Below are 15,610 nucleotides of genomic sequence, written 5' to 3'. Positions count from 1 at the left end.
TTGGGCGATTCCCTCTTAGCCATAAGACATGTGATATTATAGTGTTTTGGATATGACATGTTATATGCAGAGATGCCTCATTTGGTCAAATATATCCAGAGTAAAAGAATCTTTTTATGAAAGAAATCTTTCTAGAACAATTCATTGAACATTTGGGGTACTTCTTGTAAGTGAAACCTGAAGAAACTATGAAGAGAGATAAAAGGTGTTGCACCACAAAATACAGAGCTGGGACCTACTTCTAGTGTATTGCAGAATTCACATTTTAAAGAATTGACAGGCCTTAACAGTAACAGCATGCACATGCAGAACTACATTCAAGGGTACTTAAAGATGAGAAGGTAGTCATGGCTGAAGTCAAAACTAATTAGGGGAAGTTTCAGTTGCTCTGAAGGTACCAAGTTCCAATAGCTACCAACTTAAATAACAGATGATATTTTTGAGTTAAAAATGCACCAAGTTCTGTAAAGAATACTTAGGGTTAAAAATCCCAAGAAGAATATACATGACATGTTCATAGCAAAAACTACAAACCTTCACTGACATGGTACCAAAAGAAGAGAAATCATGTTAAGAGCTGCCATTAGAGTTTCTGGTCAGATGATTGTGCTAGTTGAATCAAAGGAATTTAATGTGAAAGAGGTGTTTCCTCATCTAATGTGTCTTTCAACTTCTGATCAGTGAAACAAATCTATATTTGCAAAGCAAGTGAAAGGGAATTGCTTTGGAAAAATATTCCACAACCATCAGGAACTGTCTTTAGTGGCATGGCAACTGTGCAGAAAATGATGAAAAGAATTTGATATACTTGTATGAGATGTCATTAATGTTTGAGAATGTGTGGAGAAAAAATGTTTTTAATGTCTTCAAAGACATAATCATTAAGAAAACAGTGATGGCTAAGCAATCTCTTGACCATAGCTTGCACTTGTAAAACATTTCCAGCACATGGGTTATTAAGCAATGGAGAAAGCTGCTTCTAGCAGAAGAGTAGAGCCAGTTTCCTCAGTTGTCCTCGTTACAAAGAGCTGGGTAGAGCCAGTCTTGGTAGTCCTCATGACAAGGAGCTGTTTGTTACATGTAGTGATGAATGTTACTGTCTCACTAAGTAGGGGAAACATTGTTTCAGTGTGTGCAAGAAGAGACTGGTTCTCTTGTAAGCCAGTCAAGATGGAAAAGGATAGTCACTACACCAGATGGTGCTGGTGCTCACCAGTGGTCACAAAGATACAACCCAGACACACGAGTGACATACAAGGAAAGTTACTAATCCTTTCCAATGAGGAGTATGGAAAGGAACAACTATATTCACAAAACGTAAAAGACACTAACAATACTGTGAGGCACCTAAACAAAGATTATGTGTTTTCTGAAACTGGATCAGTTTTGGATGGCTTGTCAGTGACATTTGAACATCAGTGGTGCTGTCATATAAAGCTATCAAGTATGCTATGTTTTCATATATTTTTATTTTTCCAAGATATATTTTCTTTTTTCTAGCAACATTTAGTATTTCTCTTCTTACTCATCCATTAAAAAAAAAGTTGAAGACATAAAATCAAACCACAAGAATTTTTGTTAATTATTAAGGTATTGTAGCTTATATAATATTCTGTGACAAGTAATGTTGAAATGTTAAAAAACTGTTGATACCTTAATGAAGTAATGATATCCAGAAACATTAGAACTACTTTAATATATTTTGTACTTGGGAAACAAAACAACTGTAGCAAAGTTTACTTTAAAAATTAATGAAATTATACAGTTTGATAAATTAGCTCTCTGAAAATAAAGATAACATTTTTAATGCCACCTGTTGGGTGTCTTTGTGTGTGTGTTTTTCACATAGCAAAGCTACATCAGGCTATCTGCTGAGCCCACAGAGGGGAATTATAACCCCTGACTTTAGCATTGTAAATCTGTCGACTTATTGGAGTTTACTTGTATGATGTTAATTATATACAAACATTTGCTTGTATGTTATATTTGTAATATTTAATTATTAGTAATCCTGGTATTATAAAATGTTTATTTCATAAATTACGTTGATTATAAGCTATAATCAAATAGATTATGTAAATTCTCATAGTTAAATGTTTTTGTAATATGATATGTAGTCAACCATGCTTGTCATGTAATATGTGCTCCCCTGCGACTCACCAATATGTCAGAAGATCTTATAACAACAAGGTCTGACATCTACAGTGAGCAGAACACAGATAACATATTGCTCTGTAGTTATTATATTTGATGTGGGATCTGATAACAGGAGTGTTACAGAAATAACATGGTACCATTTTTGTTTTTATACAGGTGGACAATAAACACCATGATATCAAACTACACAATATCTATAAAATTGATAATTATATTAATGTGATGTAAGTCTTGTACTAAATGACTTTGTTAAATCTCATGTGCAATATTTTAAATGAGTAACATTAAATTAAATGTCTGCACAGAATGATAAATATTGTTCATAACGACACATCTTGGCTCTTGGAAGGGGAACTCTTTGCCTAAAAAACTGGTAATTTCTTTTACTGTTAGTGGTTGATCAGTTAAAATTTGAATGATAGTTTACATATTTAATATACCCAACTGTAAACTGAGGACTATGGGACAAAAAAAAAGAAATTCATATGTTGCCTTATGATGTGTATGAACCAGTTAGTTATGAAGTAATCGTTGTTTAACTTTGCAGAGATTCAACTATGACAGCCATGGGATGGCAGCAGGCAACCCACACTGGTCATGGCACCCAGCAGCAGCTGTCAGTGGTCACTACTGTTTGGGGGATGTCACCCACCACCCAAAGTGGGCCGTTAGCTCACAATACATATAGTGGTACAGGTACATCAGTGGTACAAGGGTCATATTCTTATAGTCAGCATGGATATTCCAAACCATATCCTCCTCAGGGTATGCCTCCAAGACAGGCAACACCAACATACAATGGGTGAGTACATATCAAGTAGCAGGTAACTGTTACTGTCTTGTGAACTAAACTTATAAGCTAGTTAATTCCAACCACAGAAATAAACATATTTCATTTCTTTGTTTTGATGATTAAAATTTTCACTTTGTGCAGAAGTTATATTGTTTCTTTAATAATAATTAGAGTTTACTAAATGTTTTGGACTAACATGTGAAAAGGCTTAGAAACTATCAGTAAATTTTCTCAACTTAGCTGCTCCCTGAATAGTCCCCAATGAAAGTAAACAGAAACAGGAGGGGTACTCAGAATATATCTCAACCATGCAGTAGTTATCATACTTGGTTCTTAAAAAACACTCAAATTTATCTATGTGTCCAACATTATCATTGGACATGCACCTTTGGAAGAACAGTGAGGAATAATATTTTACACATGTCCACCAAATTTTGTTAAATCCAATCATTTTTTTACTGAGTTATGTGTGAAAAATCAGTCCCTATGTTAACAGGAATTTATTTTTCATGACCTCGATCCTCCAAAAACTGATTAGTTTTAAGTTAGGTCATAGTCTAAATGAAGACCAACTTTTGTCCATATCCACTCAGCTGGTTTTGGTAAATCATGCTGACAAATACATGCATGGTTCACAAAATAACCTCTGTCCACTTTCTGTGGCAAAGGTAATGAAAGTGTATTTAGAAACATGGAATAAACACATGTACATGTAGGAAGGATTGAGTTCTTTGGTTCTTACATTTAATGTAGTGAGTATACATTTTTATTCTGACTAGTATTAAAATTAATGACTGATACTGCTAGTATAGAGACATTCTTTAGAAATATCCCACATTAGATTATTGCAAGTTGAAGCTTTCTTAAGTATTTCAGAAATTATACTTTAAATGTGCACTGTCACTTTTATAAACCTATTCCATAAGGTTTATGCAATAACTCCTGATAAACTAATGACCACTGTAAATTTGGTATCTAGTTATGGACACACACCAGTAGCAGTTGGACCAACCATGCCTACTGGTGGCCCTGGCTCTGGTGGAGACTACCAGGGGTCATCTGCAGCTCTTAGTGCAGCAGCTGTTGTAGCAAGAGCAGCAGCTGCTGCCACTGCCACGGCCACAGCAACTGCAAGTTTGGTGGCTTTACAGGATCAACAACAGCAAGAAACTGTGATGGGCAGTCAGTACCACCACAGTCATGTAAGGAATACTTAACTCTCTTCTATTAATTTGTGATAAATAAATAAAAAACACTTACAAATCCAAGTTAAAATTCAAGTATTTCAGTTGGTAGAACATGTAATCCAGTTTCATTGCAGGGTTTAGATTACTCTTTACCCATTTCAGATACAGAGTTCCTTTAAATGTGATTTGTCTAACCTTTAATCCTGTATATGTTCTATTTATACCATTGACAATAACTGTTGTGTTGTGAAATAGATTATGTAGGTAATACGTTGTTATCATAAAGTTATTTAAGTCATGTACAGATCTAAATTTCATAGTCAGATTAATAACCTTATATTATTTATTTTATTTTTAACCCTAAACATATATTTCTTATTATCATTATTTAATTGAATTAACAGATGCATAGTATGTCGAGCCAGCAGTATCAACAAGGATATATGCCAGCAGGACCACCACAACGAATTCCCTCTGGTCAAACCATGGGAAATCACATGAGTAACCATATGAGCCATACAATGGGAGGTACAGTACCACCAATGACGAGTTCTATGGCCAGTCCTATGATCCCTATGAACAATTCTATTGTGAATACAGCTAATAACATGAATTCCCAGATGGCTATGAATGGACCAATAGGGATGAATAAAGGTGGCATGCATGGAGTACAAAGTATGGGAGGTCCTGGACAGCCCATTTATCCAATATCTCCTTCTGTAATGGGAGCACAGACAAGGGCTCGGTCAGCTCCATACCCAAACCCATCTCAATACATAGCTCAGAAGCGGCAAGTACAGTACAATTCTGGAATGGGTCATCCATACAGCCTGGGCATCCAGCAGTATGGGCCTGGCTCCCAACAGCCATACAGCACTGTACAGGTAAATGTAATTAATAGGAATTGAGAGGTTCCTATCTGTTCCAGTCACCAAAGTCTCAGCTATATGTTAATAAACATCTGTTTCTTATAAAGAACTTCAGTGAAGGTGTAGTGATGATAGAATCAATCTGTTTGATACAACATGGTATAATCTAGCACTGAACAGTACTGATGACAGAGTAAGTGTGATTGATATAACATGGTATAATTTAACACTGAACAGTACTGATGACAGAGTCATTCTGATTGATATAACATGGTATACAGTAAACTAACACTGAACAGTAGTGATGACAGAGTCAGTCTGATTGATATAACCTGGTATACAGTAAACTAACACTGAACAGTAGTGATGACAGAGTCAGTCTGATTGATATAACATGGTATACAGTAAACTAACACTGAACAGTAGTGATGACAGTGTCAGTCTGATTGATATAACCTGGTATACACTAAACTAACACTGAACAGTAGTGATGACAGAGTCAGTCTGATTGATATAACATGGTATACAGTAAACTAACACTGAACAGTAGTGATGACAGTGTCATTCTGATTGATATAACCTGGTATACAGTAAACTAACACTGAACAGTAGTGATGACAGAGTCAGTCTGATTGATATAACATGGTATACAGTAAACTAACACTGAACAGTAGTGATGACAGAGTCATTCTGATTGATATAACATGGTATACAGTAATCTAACATTGAAGAGTAGTGTTGATAGAATCAATTTGTTTAGCTAAAGATGTTTCTTTTGTGTAACTATCACTTTAATGTATTTCACTTATAAATCATTTTTCAGTTTCCTGGTGGGCAAGGAGTTCAGTACCCAAAACAGCATTCCCAATTTCCTCCATCCATCCAACAGCAGCACCTTCCATCCAGCGGTTATCTTCCACAACAACAGATACGGCCTTCAGTGAGACTTCAGGTACCTTCATGTGCACCTCCACAGGATCACTGTTACCCACAGAACCACATGAATGGAGTTTCTCAACATCCTCAGTACGAACAACAGTACAATGGCAACCAGTATATGGGACCTCAAAATTTTCAGGTAGACTAAGAAATTTGTGATAACAGTTGGGAACTAATGTTGATGTCTGGTGTTTCCAGTAAGGTTTTATATTAAATATCTTTATATTGTTTTATCAGTTTCAGTCTGTTTACTTTCATTACATGACATGTATGTACTAATTATTTTTATGGATATTAAGAAATTGGTATAGTCTAGTATAATTTTTGATGTGTGCAGTTCATTATATGAGTATAATAAATGCTTGCTAAATAAATAAATATATATGTGTGTGTGTGTGTTTACTTTTATGGATCTTTTCCAAAAGTTCCCTGGTGGGAACTTTATGAACTATAATTAAAATTCGAGGCTGGATTCCTTGTAGTCGAAGCAGCAAGTATGCTAATGTGGCTTTGCTCCAAAACAAACTTTTAAAATATACTTCAGTGATTTATTAATGTAATTAAATTAACATATATGTATTTCAGCTTCAATCTTGTATTTGGTAATATGTTTCCATCAGAGTTGTTGTAAGATGTTTGGGAGATGGAAAAAGAAAGAACCAAATGCATCATCACTTTCATGTTTGTATGTTGGTGATTGTAAGAAATAGATGGATGAAAACTTCATGTTAAACTATTTTATATAAGTGCTTAGTGTGTCATAACCTGTATTTAAATATCTGTTTCTAGAATCAAAACATCTTCTAATTTTCATATTTATAAATATATTACTTTGTTAGTCATATGGTAAAAAAATAAATTATTTTTATCTAAGGTATGTTTATGTAATTATGTTCTCAAGATAGTAGAGTATCTCTGAAAGCATGTTTTATCATATAATTTTTTATTTCATATTTCAGAGAAATATTAGTTATCAGCATTCACCAATCCCCGGAAACCCAACACCCCCTCTAACCCCAGCTTCTAGCATGCCTCCCTACATATCAGGAAATCCAGGGGACATAAAACCCACTTATCCAGACATAAAGCCACCAGTACCTCAAACAAGTAAGTTAAAACACATACAGAAAATATTCTTAAAATATTAAATAATTATTAACATTAGTTTATAAAGATGGACAATAACTTGGTCAAAAAATTTAAAGAGGTTAAGGGTTCCTCCTTATAACCGTTAGAGCTAAATTCTGAAGGTAAAGGGCAGGTTTGTATGTTCATCCTGGTTTGAGTTTTGTTTTAGGTTCACAGTCAGTGAGCTTATGTGTTGAGTGTCATCTGTTTCTTTCTGTCTAACAGCTGAGAAAGGTAACTGTTTTATGGACAAAGATTACATGAGACATTGGTTTGGAATAAGTGGAATTTTTTCATATTTTTGATGTGACATTCTGGAACTATTCATAGCTTTCTAGTGGGTACCTGGAGCTTGTTCTTAGGTTTTAAGCTGTTTTCTTTAAATGTAAAATTTATAAGTTTATTTTTACTATATGAGATAGTATTTTATCTGATGTGTGTTATCTAAGAATTCCAAACTTTACAACATAAATCAAAATTTGTCATTGCAGAAGATGATGAACTCAGGTTAACATTTCCTGTTAGGGATGGAATTATCCTTCCTCCCTTCAGACTAGAACACAACCTAGCTGTGAGTAACCATTTCTTTCAACTGAAACCATCAGTCTATCAAACTTTGATGTGGAGGTCTGACCTGGAGCTGCAGTTAAAGTGTTTTCATCACGAAGACCAACAAATGAACACCAACTGGCCAGCATCAGTTCAAGTGTCTGTGAATGCGACCCCAGTACCTATCAACAGAGGAGACAACAAAACATCACATAAACCTTTATACCTCAAAGAAGTGTGTCAGTCAGGTCGCAACACGATACAGATTACTGTGACAGCCTGTTGTTGTGTAAGTAATAATGTGGTTAAGAAATTTTATCTCTCGTCAGAAACCATCTTCTGTATATGACGTGTTGTTACCCTTCATGGTCGCATCATATTTTACAATAGCAGTTCTGATAATAGTTTGTAAGAATCGTTAAAATTAAATAGTTTATTTATCACCCGAGAATGGAGAGTTAACGTTTAACTGAAGATAGTGTGAGGTTGTTTTATAGAATCTTGTATTTACTGAGGAAAATTCTTCAGTTTATTTTTGTAACATAAGCATTCTTAAATCATTTATTGTTCACTTTCTCTCAGTCTCATCTGTTTTTGTTACATCTCGTCCATCGACCTACAGTTCGGTCAGTTCTTCAAGGACTCTTACGAAACAGGCTTCTTCCTGCAGAACATTGCATTTCCAAAATTAAAAGAAACTTTAACAGTATAGCAGCAACAAATAATGCAATGAACTGTGAAGATACTGTAGAACAGACAGCAATGAAAGTATCTCTAAAGTGTCCGATTACCTTCAAGAGGGTTTCATTGCCTGCTAGAGGACAAGAATGTAAACACATACAGGTAAGAAAAAATCTAAAACACTTTATCCCCTAAAGTGCTCTATTACTTTTAATATGGTTTTTTTGCCTATTAGAGTTCAAGTCTATAAATACATACAGGTTAGAACAGAATCTAAAACACTTCAGTTTTTTCTTCCTGTACATGTAATACAAAACATTTAATAGACTTAGAAAACCACACTGAGACTGAATATGATTCAGAACATAAAAAGTCTCAAACCTTATAGACTGAAAGAAATGCAGTAGGTCTCTTAGGTGTCAAATAATCAGTATTTACTTTATATTTTATTCTAGGTCGGTGGCTTGGGACCAGTTTGTAAACACTGATAGTCACTTGCAGCTCAGTGAATATGTGGCTTACTAAATAGATAAATAAAGTGTCACCAATTTTAAAGCTTTGCGTGTCATTTTCACACACTTTGATGACCAAGTTTTGGGTTGTAATAAGACGAGAAATGCTATTCTGGCATACCAAACCAACTTTTTTATGCATGTATATATATATATATATAAATTGTTTTATTTCTTCATTTAAGAGATATTGCTGTAAGCTACACATTGAGACACCAATTAATTTTGACTCTACTGTACAATCATCTGACTGTAAATATATACATGTGAGTGTGGAAGTCCACTTAAGTACATGAGTTAATAAAATAAAGAACCACAGGCTAAAGATAACATTTTATTTCAATAATGGAAGTTCTTTTGTGACATTAAAAGCTATTTTCAGCCAACATCAAACAAATGTTTTAATCACTGAATTAATACAGCTTTCTACCAAGTATCTCACTTTATTAATGTTTTAATCACTAATTAATACAGCTTTCTACCAAGTGTCTCACTTTATAAATGTTTTAATCACTGAATTAACACAGCTTTCTTCCAAGTGTCTCATTTTATAAATGTTTTAATCACTGAATTAACAGCTTTCTAACAAGTGTCTCACTTTATTAATGTTTAATCACTGAATTAATACAGCTTTCTACCAAGTATCTCACTTTATAAATGTTTTAATCACTGAATTAACACAGCTTTCTACCAAGTGTCTCACTTTATAAATGTTTTAATCACTGAATTAACACAGCTTTCCACCAAGTATCTCACTTTATTAATGTTTTAATCACTGAATTAACACAGCTTTCTAACAAGTGTCTCACTTTATTAATGTTTTAATCACTAATTAATACAGCTTTCTACCAAGTGTCTCACTTTATAAATGTTTTAATCACTGAATTAATACAGCTTTCTACCAAGTATCTCACTTTATTAATGTTTTAATCACTAATTAATACAGCTTTCTGCCAAGTGTCTCACTTTATAAATGTTTTAATCACTGAATTAACACAGCTTTCTACCAAGTGTCTCACTTTATAAATGTTTTAATCACTGAATTAACACAGCTTTCCACCAAGTATCTCACTTTATTAATGTTTTAATCACTGAATTAACACAGCTTTCTAACAAGTGTCTCACTTTATTAATGTTTTAATCACTAATTAATACAGCTTTCTACCAAGTGTCTCACTTTATAAATGTTTTAATCACTGAATTAATACAGATTTCTAACAAGTGTCTCACTTTATTAATGTTTTAATCAGTGAGTTTATACAGCTTTCCACCAAGTGTCTCACTTTATAAATGTTTTAATCACTGAATTAATACAGCTTTCTAACAAGTGTCTCACTTTATTAATGTTTTAATCACTAATTAATACAGCTTTCTACCAAGTGTCTCACTTTATAAATGTTTTAATCACTGAATTAATACAGCTTTCTAACAAGTGTCTCACTTTATTAATGTTTTAATCAGTGAGTTTATACAGCTTTCCACCAAGTGTCTCACTTTATAAATGTTTTAATCACTGAATTAACACAGCTTTCTGCCAAGTGTCTCACTTTATTAATGTTTTAATCACTAATTAATACAGCTTTCTACCAAGTGTCTCACTTTATAAATGTTTTAATCACTGAATTAATACAGCTTTCTAACAAGTGTCTCACTTTATTAATGTTTTAATCAGTGAGTTTATACAGCTTTCCACCAAGTGTCTCACTTTATAAATGTTTTAATCACTGAATTAATACAGCTTTCTAACAAGTGTCTCACTTTATTAATGTTTTAATCACTAATTAATACAGCTTTCTACCAAGTGTCTCACTTTATAAATGTTTTAATCACTGAATTAATACAGCTTTCTAACAAGTGTCTCACTTTATTAATGTTTTAATCAGTGAGTTTATACAGCTTTCCACCAAGTGTCTCACTTTATAAATGTTTTAATCACTGAATTAATACAGCTTTCCACCAAGTGTCTCACTTTATTAATGTTTTAATCACTAATTAATACAGCTTTCCACCAAGTGTCTCACTTTATAAATATTTTAGTCACTGAATTAATACAGCTTTCTACCAAGTGTCTCACTTTATAAATCTTTTAATCACTGAATTAATACAGCTTTCCACCAAGTGTCTCGCTTTATTAATGTTTTAATCACTGAATTAACACAGCTTTCTACCAAGTGTCTCACTTTATAAATATTTTAATCACTGAATTAATACAGCTTTCCACCAAGTGTCTCACTTTATTAATGTTCTAATCACTAATTAATACAGCTTTCTACCAAGTGTCTCACTTTATAAATGTTTTAATCACTGAATTAATACAGCTTTCTACCAAGTATCTCACTTTATTAATGTTTTAATCACTAATTAATACAGCTTTCTGCCAAGTGTCTCACTTTATAAATGTTTTAATCACTGAATTAACACAGCTTTCTACCAAGTGTCTCACTTTATAAATGTTTTAATCACTGAATTAACACAGCTTTCCACCAAGTATCTCACTTTATTAATGTTTTAATCACTGAATTAACACAGCTTTCTAACAAGTGTCTCACTTTATTAATGTTTTAATCACTAATTAATACAGCTTTCTACCAAGTGTCTCACTTTATAAATGTTTTAATCACTGAATTAATACAGCTTTCTAACAAGTGTCTCACTTTATTAATGTTTTAATCAGTGAGTTTATACAGCTTTCCACCAAGTGTCTCACTTTATAAATGTTTTAATCACTGAATTAATACAGCTTTCTAACAAGTGTCTCACTTTATTAATGTTTTAATCACTAATTAATACAGCTTTCTACCAAGTGTCTCACTTTATAAATGTTTTAATCACTGAATTAATACAGCTTTCTAACAAGTGTCTCACTTTATTAATGTTTTAATCAGTGAGTTTATACAGCTTTCCACCAAGTGTCTCACTTTATAAATGTTTTAATCACTGAATTAACACAGCTTTCTGCCAAGTGTCTCACTTTATTAATGTTTTAATCACTAATTAATACAGCTTTCTACCAAGTGTCTCACTTTATAAATGTTTTAATCACTGAATTAATACAGCTTTCTAACAAGTGTCTCACTTTATTAATGTTTTAATCAGTGAGTTTATACAGCTTTTCCACCAAGTGTCTCACTTTATAAATGTTTTAATCACTGAATTAATACAGCTTTCTAACAAGTGTCTCACTTTATTAATGTTTTAATCACTAATTAATACAGCTTTCTACCAAGTGTCTCACTTTATAAATGTTTTAATCACTGAATTAATACAGCTTTCTAACAAGTGTCTCACTTTATTAATGTTTTAATCAGTGAGTTTATACAGCTTTCTAACAAGTGTTTCACTTTATTAATATTTTAATCACTGAATTAACAGCTTTCTATCAAGTGTCTCACTTTATTAATGTTTTAATCACTGAATTAATACAGCTTTCCACCAAGTGTCTCACTTTATTAATGTTTTAATCACTGAATTAATACAGCTTTCTAACAAGTGTGTCACTTTATTAATATTTTAATCACTGAATTAACACAGCTTTCTACCAAGTGTCTCACTTTATTAATATTTTAATCACTGAATTAACACAGCTGTCTTCCAAGTGTCTCACTTTATTAATATTTTTGCGTGTGTTTATTAAGTCATATAAAAAGAGTGAAAGTTGGATTAGTTGTTGTTTTGTTTTATTAGTTGTCTTCACATTGATCCAATGATTTATTTTTATCATTCTATTGTTGCCTTTCATACGATCTGTGTTGTGACATTATCTGTATTCAACATTCTAGTGTTTTGATCTCGAATCCTACCTCCAAATGAATTGTGAGAAAGGAGCTTGGAGATGTCCAGTTTGCAAGTAAGAAAATTAATAGACTGAACGACATGGTTGTTTATAAGATTATTTTCAGTGATTTAAAAAGTTGTTGTTTGTACATATGAAGTAAAATTACAGTTACTTGTATTACTGAAGTAAAACTACAGTTACTTGTATTACTCATTCAGTGAAAGGTGTCTTCAGATTGTGATTATAGAATTAAAATTGAAGCTAATGTTTCACCCTTTGAACCATGTATATATTTCTCTCTCTTGTTTTGGTGAGCTGGGAAGGCTATTGATAGGAACTTACAAAAAGTTTTAAATAAATTCCCCACTTATAATTTTGTTATAACAACCCAGAAATTCTGAAGAAACACCTGCATATTGAAAATCTTGACGTGCCATTTTTTCTTTATTATATATTTCAGATTTTAACTAAGAATTTAAATTAAATAAGTCTATTACATTTATAATTATACTGTGATGCTGCTTGTAGTGTACAGTAGAGTCTGGCTTCACATTCTAGTAAAAATCAGTATGTCCATGTATATTTTGTATGTAAAGTAATTTCAACAGCTGATTGGCCTTTGTGTTGAACGTGGTGTAAGTTTGTGTCAGTTAGTAATTATCAGTTAATTAACCATATTATTTAATGAAACACAAAGAGTTAACTCAGTATCACTATTAACTTGTGTATATATATGTTTTAACCCTTTTGCGATTGGCTCAGTACAATATACACAAGTTCATCTAGATATTTGCACATATTAAGTATTTGCACTACAACTTTTGATACAGCATGTGTACATTTACAAAATTTGGTAGATTTTTAGAAAAGATTACAAGTTTTTCATACACAAAAAATCAGATTTTTTAATGAAATATTTTTACAAATGATTTTTTTGTGAAAATATCAAATCTGTTTCCTTGCTAGTCTGAGTGCAAAGTGATTTCATGTTATGATTAAAAATGTTCTTCTCCAAAAATCTACAATATTATTTGTGTAATCTCTAAAACCTCTGAAATATATTTCAAATGTTTGTTTTCAGTAACTCTTTATATCTTATGTTATTTTTTTCTCTATGTGAGGTCTGTCACTTTTACCAACCTTGTAGCCATTATAAAAAAAGATTAGGAAATAAATATAAAATATGCATTCTTCGTTATTATAACACGAAAATACAAATGTTTAGTCTAAGTCGCTCAAGTCTCATAATATATATTTGTGTTATTATACTGACCTTTCAGCCATATCTAGCCCACATTAGATAGCTTACATTGACACAGTGTGCATGCACTCAGGTCATCTATCCAATAATATAAAACTGACCTTTAGTCTTGTGTTTTAGTGGACTAGGATTTTGTAATATATAGTCACATTTCAATTATTATGTATTATATATGTGTGTAGATTATTACTATATAGAAATAAATTATTAAACTTATTTTTATAAAAATATAGAAAAATAAATCAAGAAGTAAAGCAAACAATTATCTCTTCTCACTATGACCTTTGAACTAGATTTGCTGGACATAGGTTACCATAGAATTACAATATAATATCATAAATAACTACACTGATACCATAGAATTACAATATAATATCATAAATAACTACACTGATACCACAGAATTACAATATAATATCATACATAACTACACTGATACCATAGAATTACAATATAATATCATAAATAACTACACTGATACCATAGAATTACAATATAATATCATAAATAACTACACTGATACCACAGAATTACAATATAATATCATACATAACTACACTGATACCATAGAATTACAATATAATATCATAAATAACTACACTGATACCATAGAATTACAATATAATATCATAAATAACTACACTGATACCACAGAATTACAATATAATATCATAAATAACTACACTGATACCATAGAATTACAATATAATATCATAAATAACTACACTGATACCACAGAATTACAATATAATATCATACATAACTACACTGATACCATAGAATTACAATATAATATCATAAATAACTACACTGATACCACAGAATTACAATATAATATCATAAATAACTACACTGATACCATAGAATTACAATATAATATCATAAATAACTACACTGATACCACAGAATTACAATATAATATCATACATAACTACACTGATACCATAGAATTACAATATAATATCATAAATAACTACACTGATACCATAGAATTACAATATAATATAAATAACTACACTGATACCACAGAATTACAATATAATATCATACATAACTACACTGATATCATAGAATTACAATATAATATCATAAATAACTACACTGATACCACAGAATTACAATATAATATCATAAATAACTACACTGATACCATAGAATTACAATATAATATCATAAATAACTACACTGATACCATAGAATTACAATATAATATCATAAATAACTACACTGATACCATAGAATTACAATATAATATCATAAATAACTACACTGATACCGTAGAATTACAACATAATATCATAAATAACTACACTGATACCGTAGAATTACAACATAATATCATAAATAACAACACTGATACCATAGAATTGCAATATAATATCATGAATGACTACACTGATACCATAGAATTACAATATAATATCATAAATAACAACACTGATACCACAGAATTACAATATATCATAAATGACTACACTGATACCACAGAATTACAATATAATATCATAAATAACTACACTGATACCATAGAATTACAATATAATATCATAAATGACTACACTGGTACCATAGAATTGCAATATAATATCATAAATGACTACACTGATACCATAGAATTGCAATATAATATCATAAATTAATACACTGATACCATAGAATTACAATATAATATCATAAATGACTACACTGATACCACAGAATTACAATATATCATAAATGACTACACTGATACCATAGAATTGCAATATAATATCATAAA

General features: G+C 31.5%; 1 protein-coding gene across 16 annotated transcripts in view; it reads left to right on the top strand.

Annotated features, from left to right (window-relative positions):
* LOC143256173 (zinc finger MIZ domain-containing protein 1-like) overlaps nucleotides 1-15,610 on the top strand; it is a 188,381-nt gene that overhangs the window by 163,602 nt on the left and 9,169 nt on the right. For all 16 annotated transcript variants that reach the window (XM_076513017.1, XM_076513018.1, XM_076513016.1 and 13 more), the window contains 8 exons: nucleotides 2,705-2,959; nucleotides 3,930-4,152; nucleotides 4,542-5,021; nucleotides 5,830-6,084; nucleotides 6,905-7,052; nucleotides 7,565-7,911; nucleotides 8,205-8,465; nucleotides 12,595-12,662. In XM_076513017.1, coding sequence (XP_076369132.1) covers nucleotides 2,705-2,959; nucleotides 3,930-4,152; nucleotides 4,542-5,021; nucleotides 5,830-6,084; nucleotides 6,905-7,052; nucleotides 7,565-7,911; nucleotides 8,205-8,465; nucleotides 12,595-12,662 — 2,037 coding nt within the window. The remainder of the gene's footprint in view (nucleotides 1-2,704; nucleotides 2,960-3,929; nucleotides 4,153-4,541; nucleotides 5,022-5,829; nucleotides 6,085-6,904; nucleotides 7,053-7,564; nucleotides 7,912-8,204; nucleotides 8,466-12,594; nucleotides 12,663-15,610) is intronic.

This window comes from Tachypleus tridentatus, chromosome 7 (assembly GCF_004210375.1).
Source record: "Tachypleus tridentatus isolate NWPU-2018 chromosome 7, ASM421037v1, whole genome shotgun sequence".
Taxonomy (NCBI): domain Eukaryota; kingdom Metazoa; phylum Arthropoda; class Merostomata; order Xiphosura; family Limulidae; genus Tachypleus; species Tachypleus tridentatus.
Note: the sequence above shows the minus strand (reverse complement) of the source record. Positions and strands in the feature narration are given on the sequence as shown.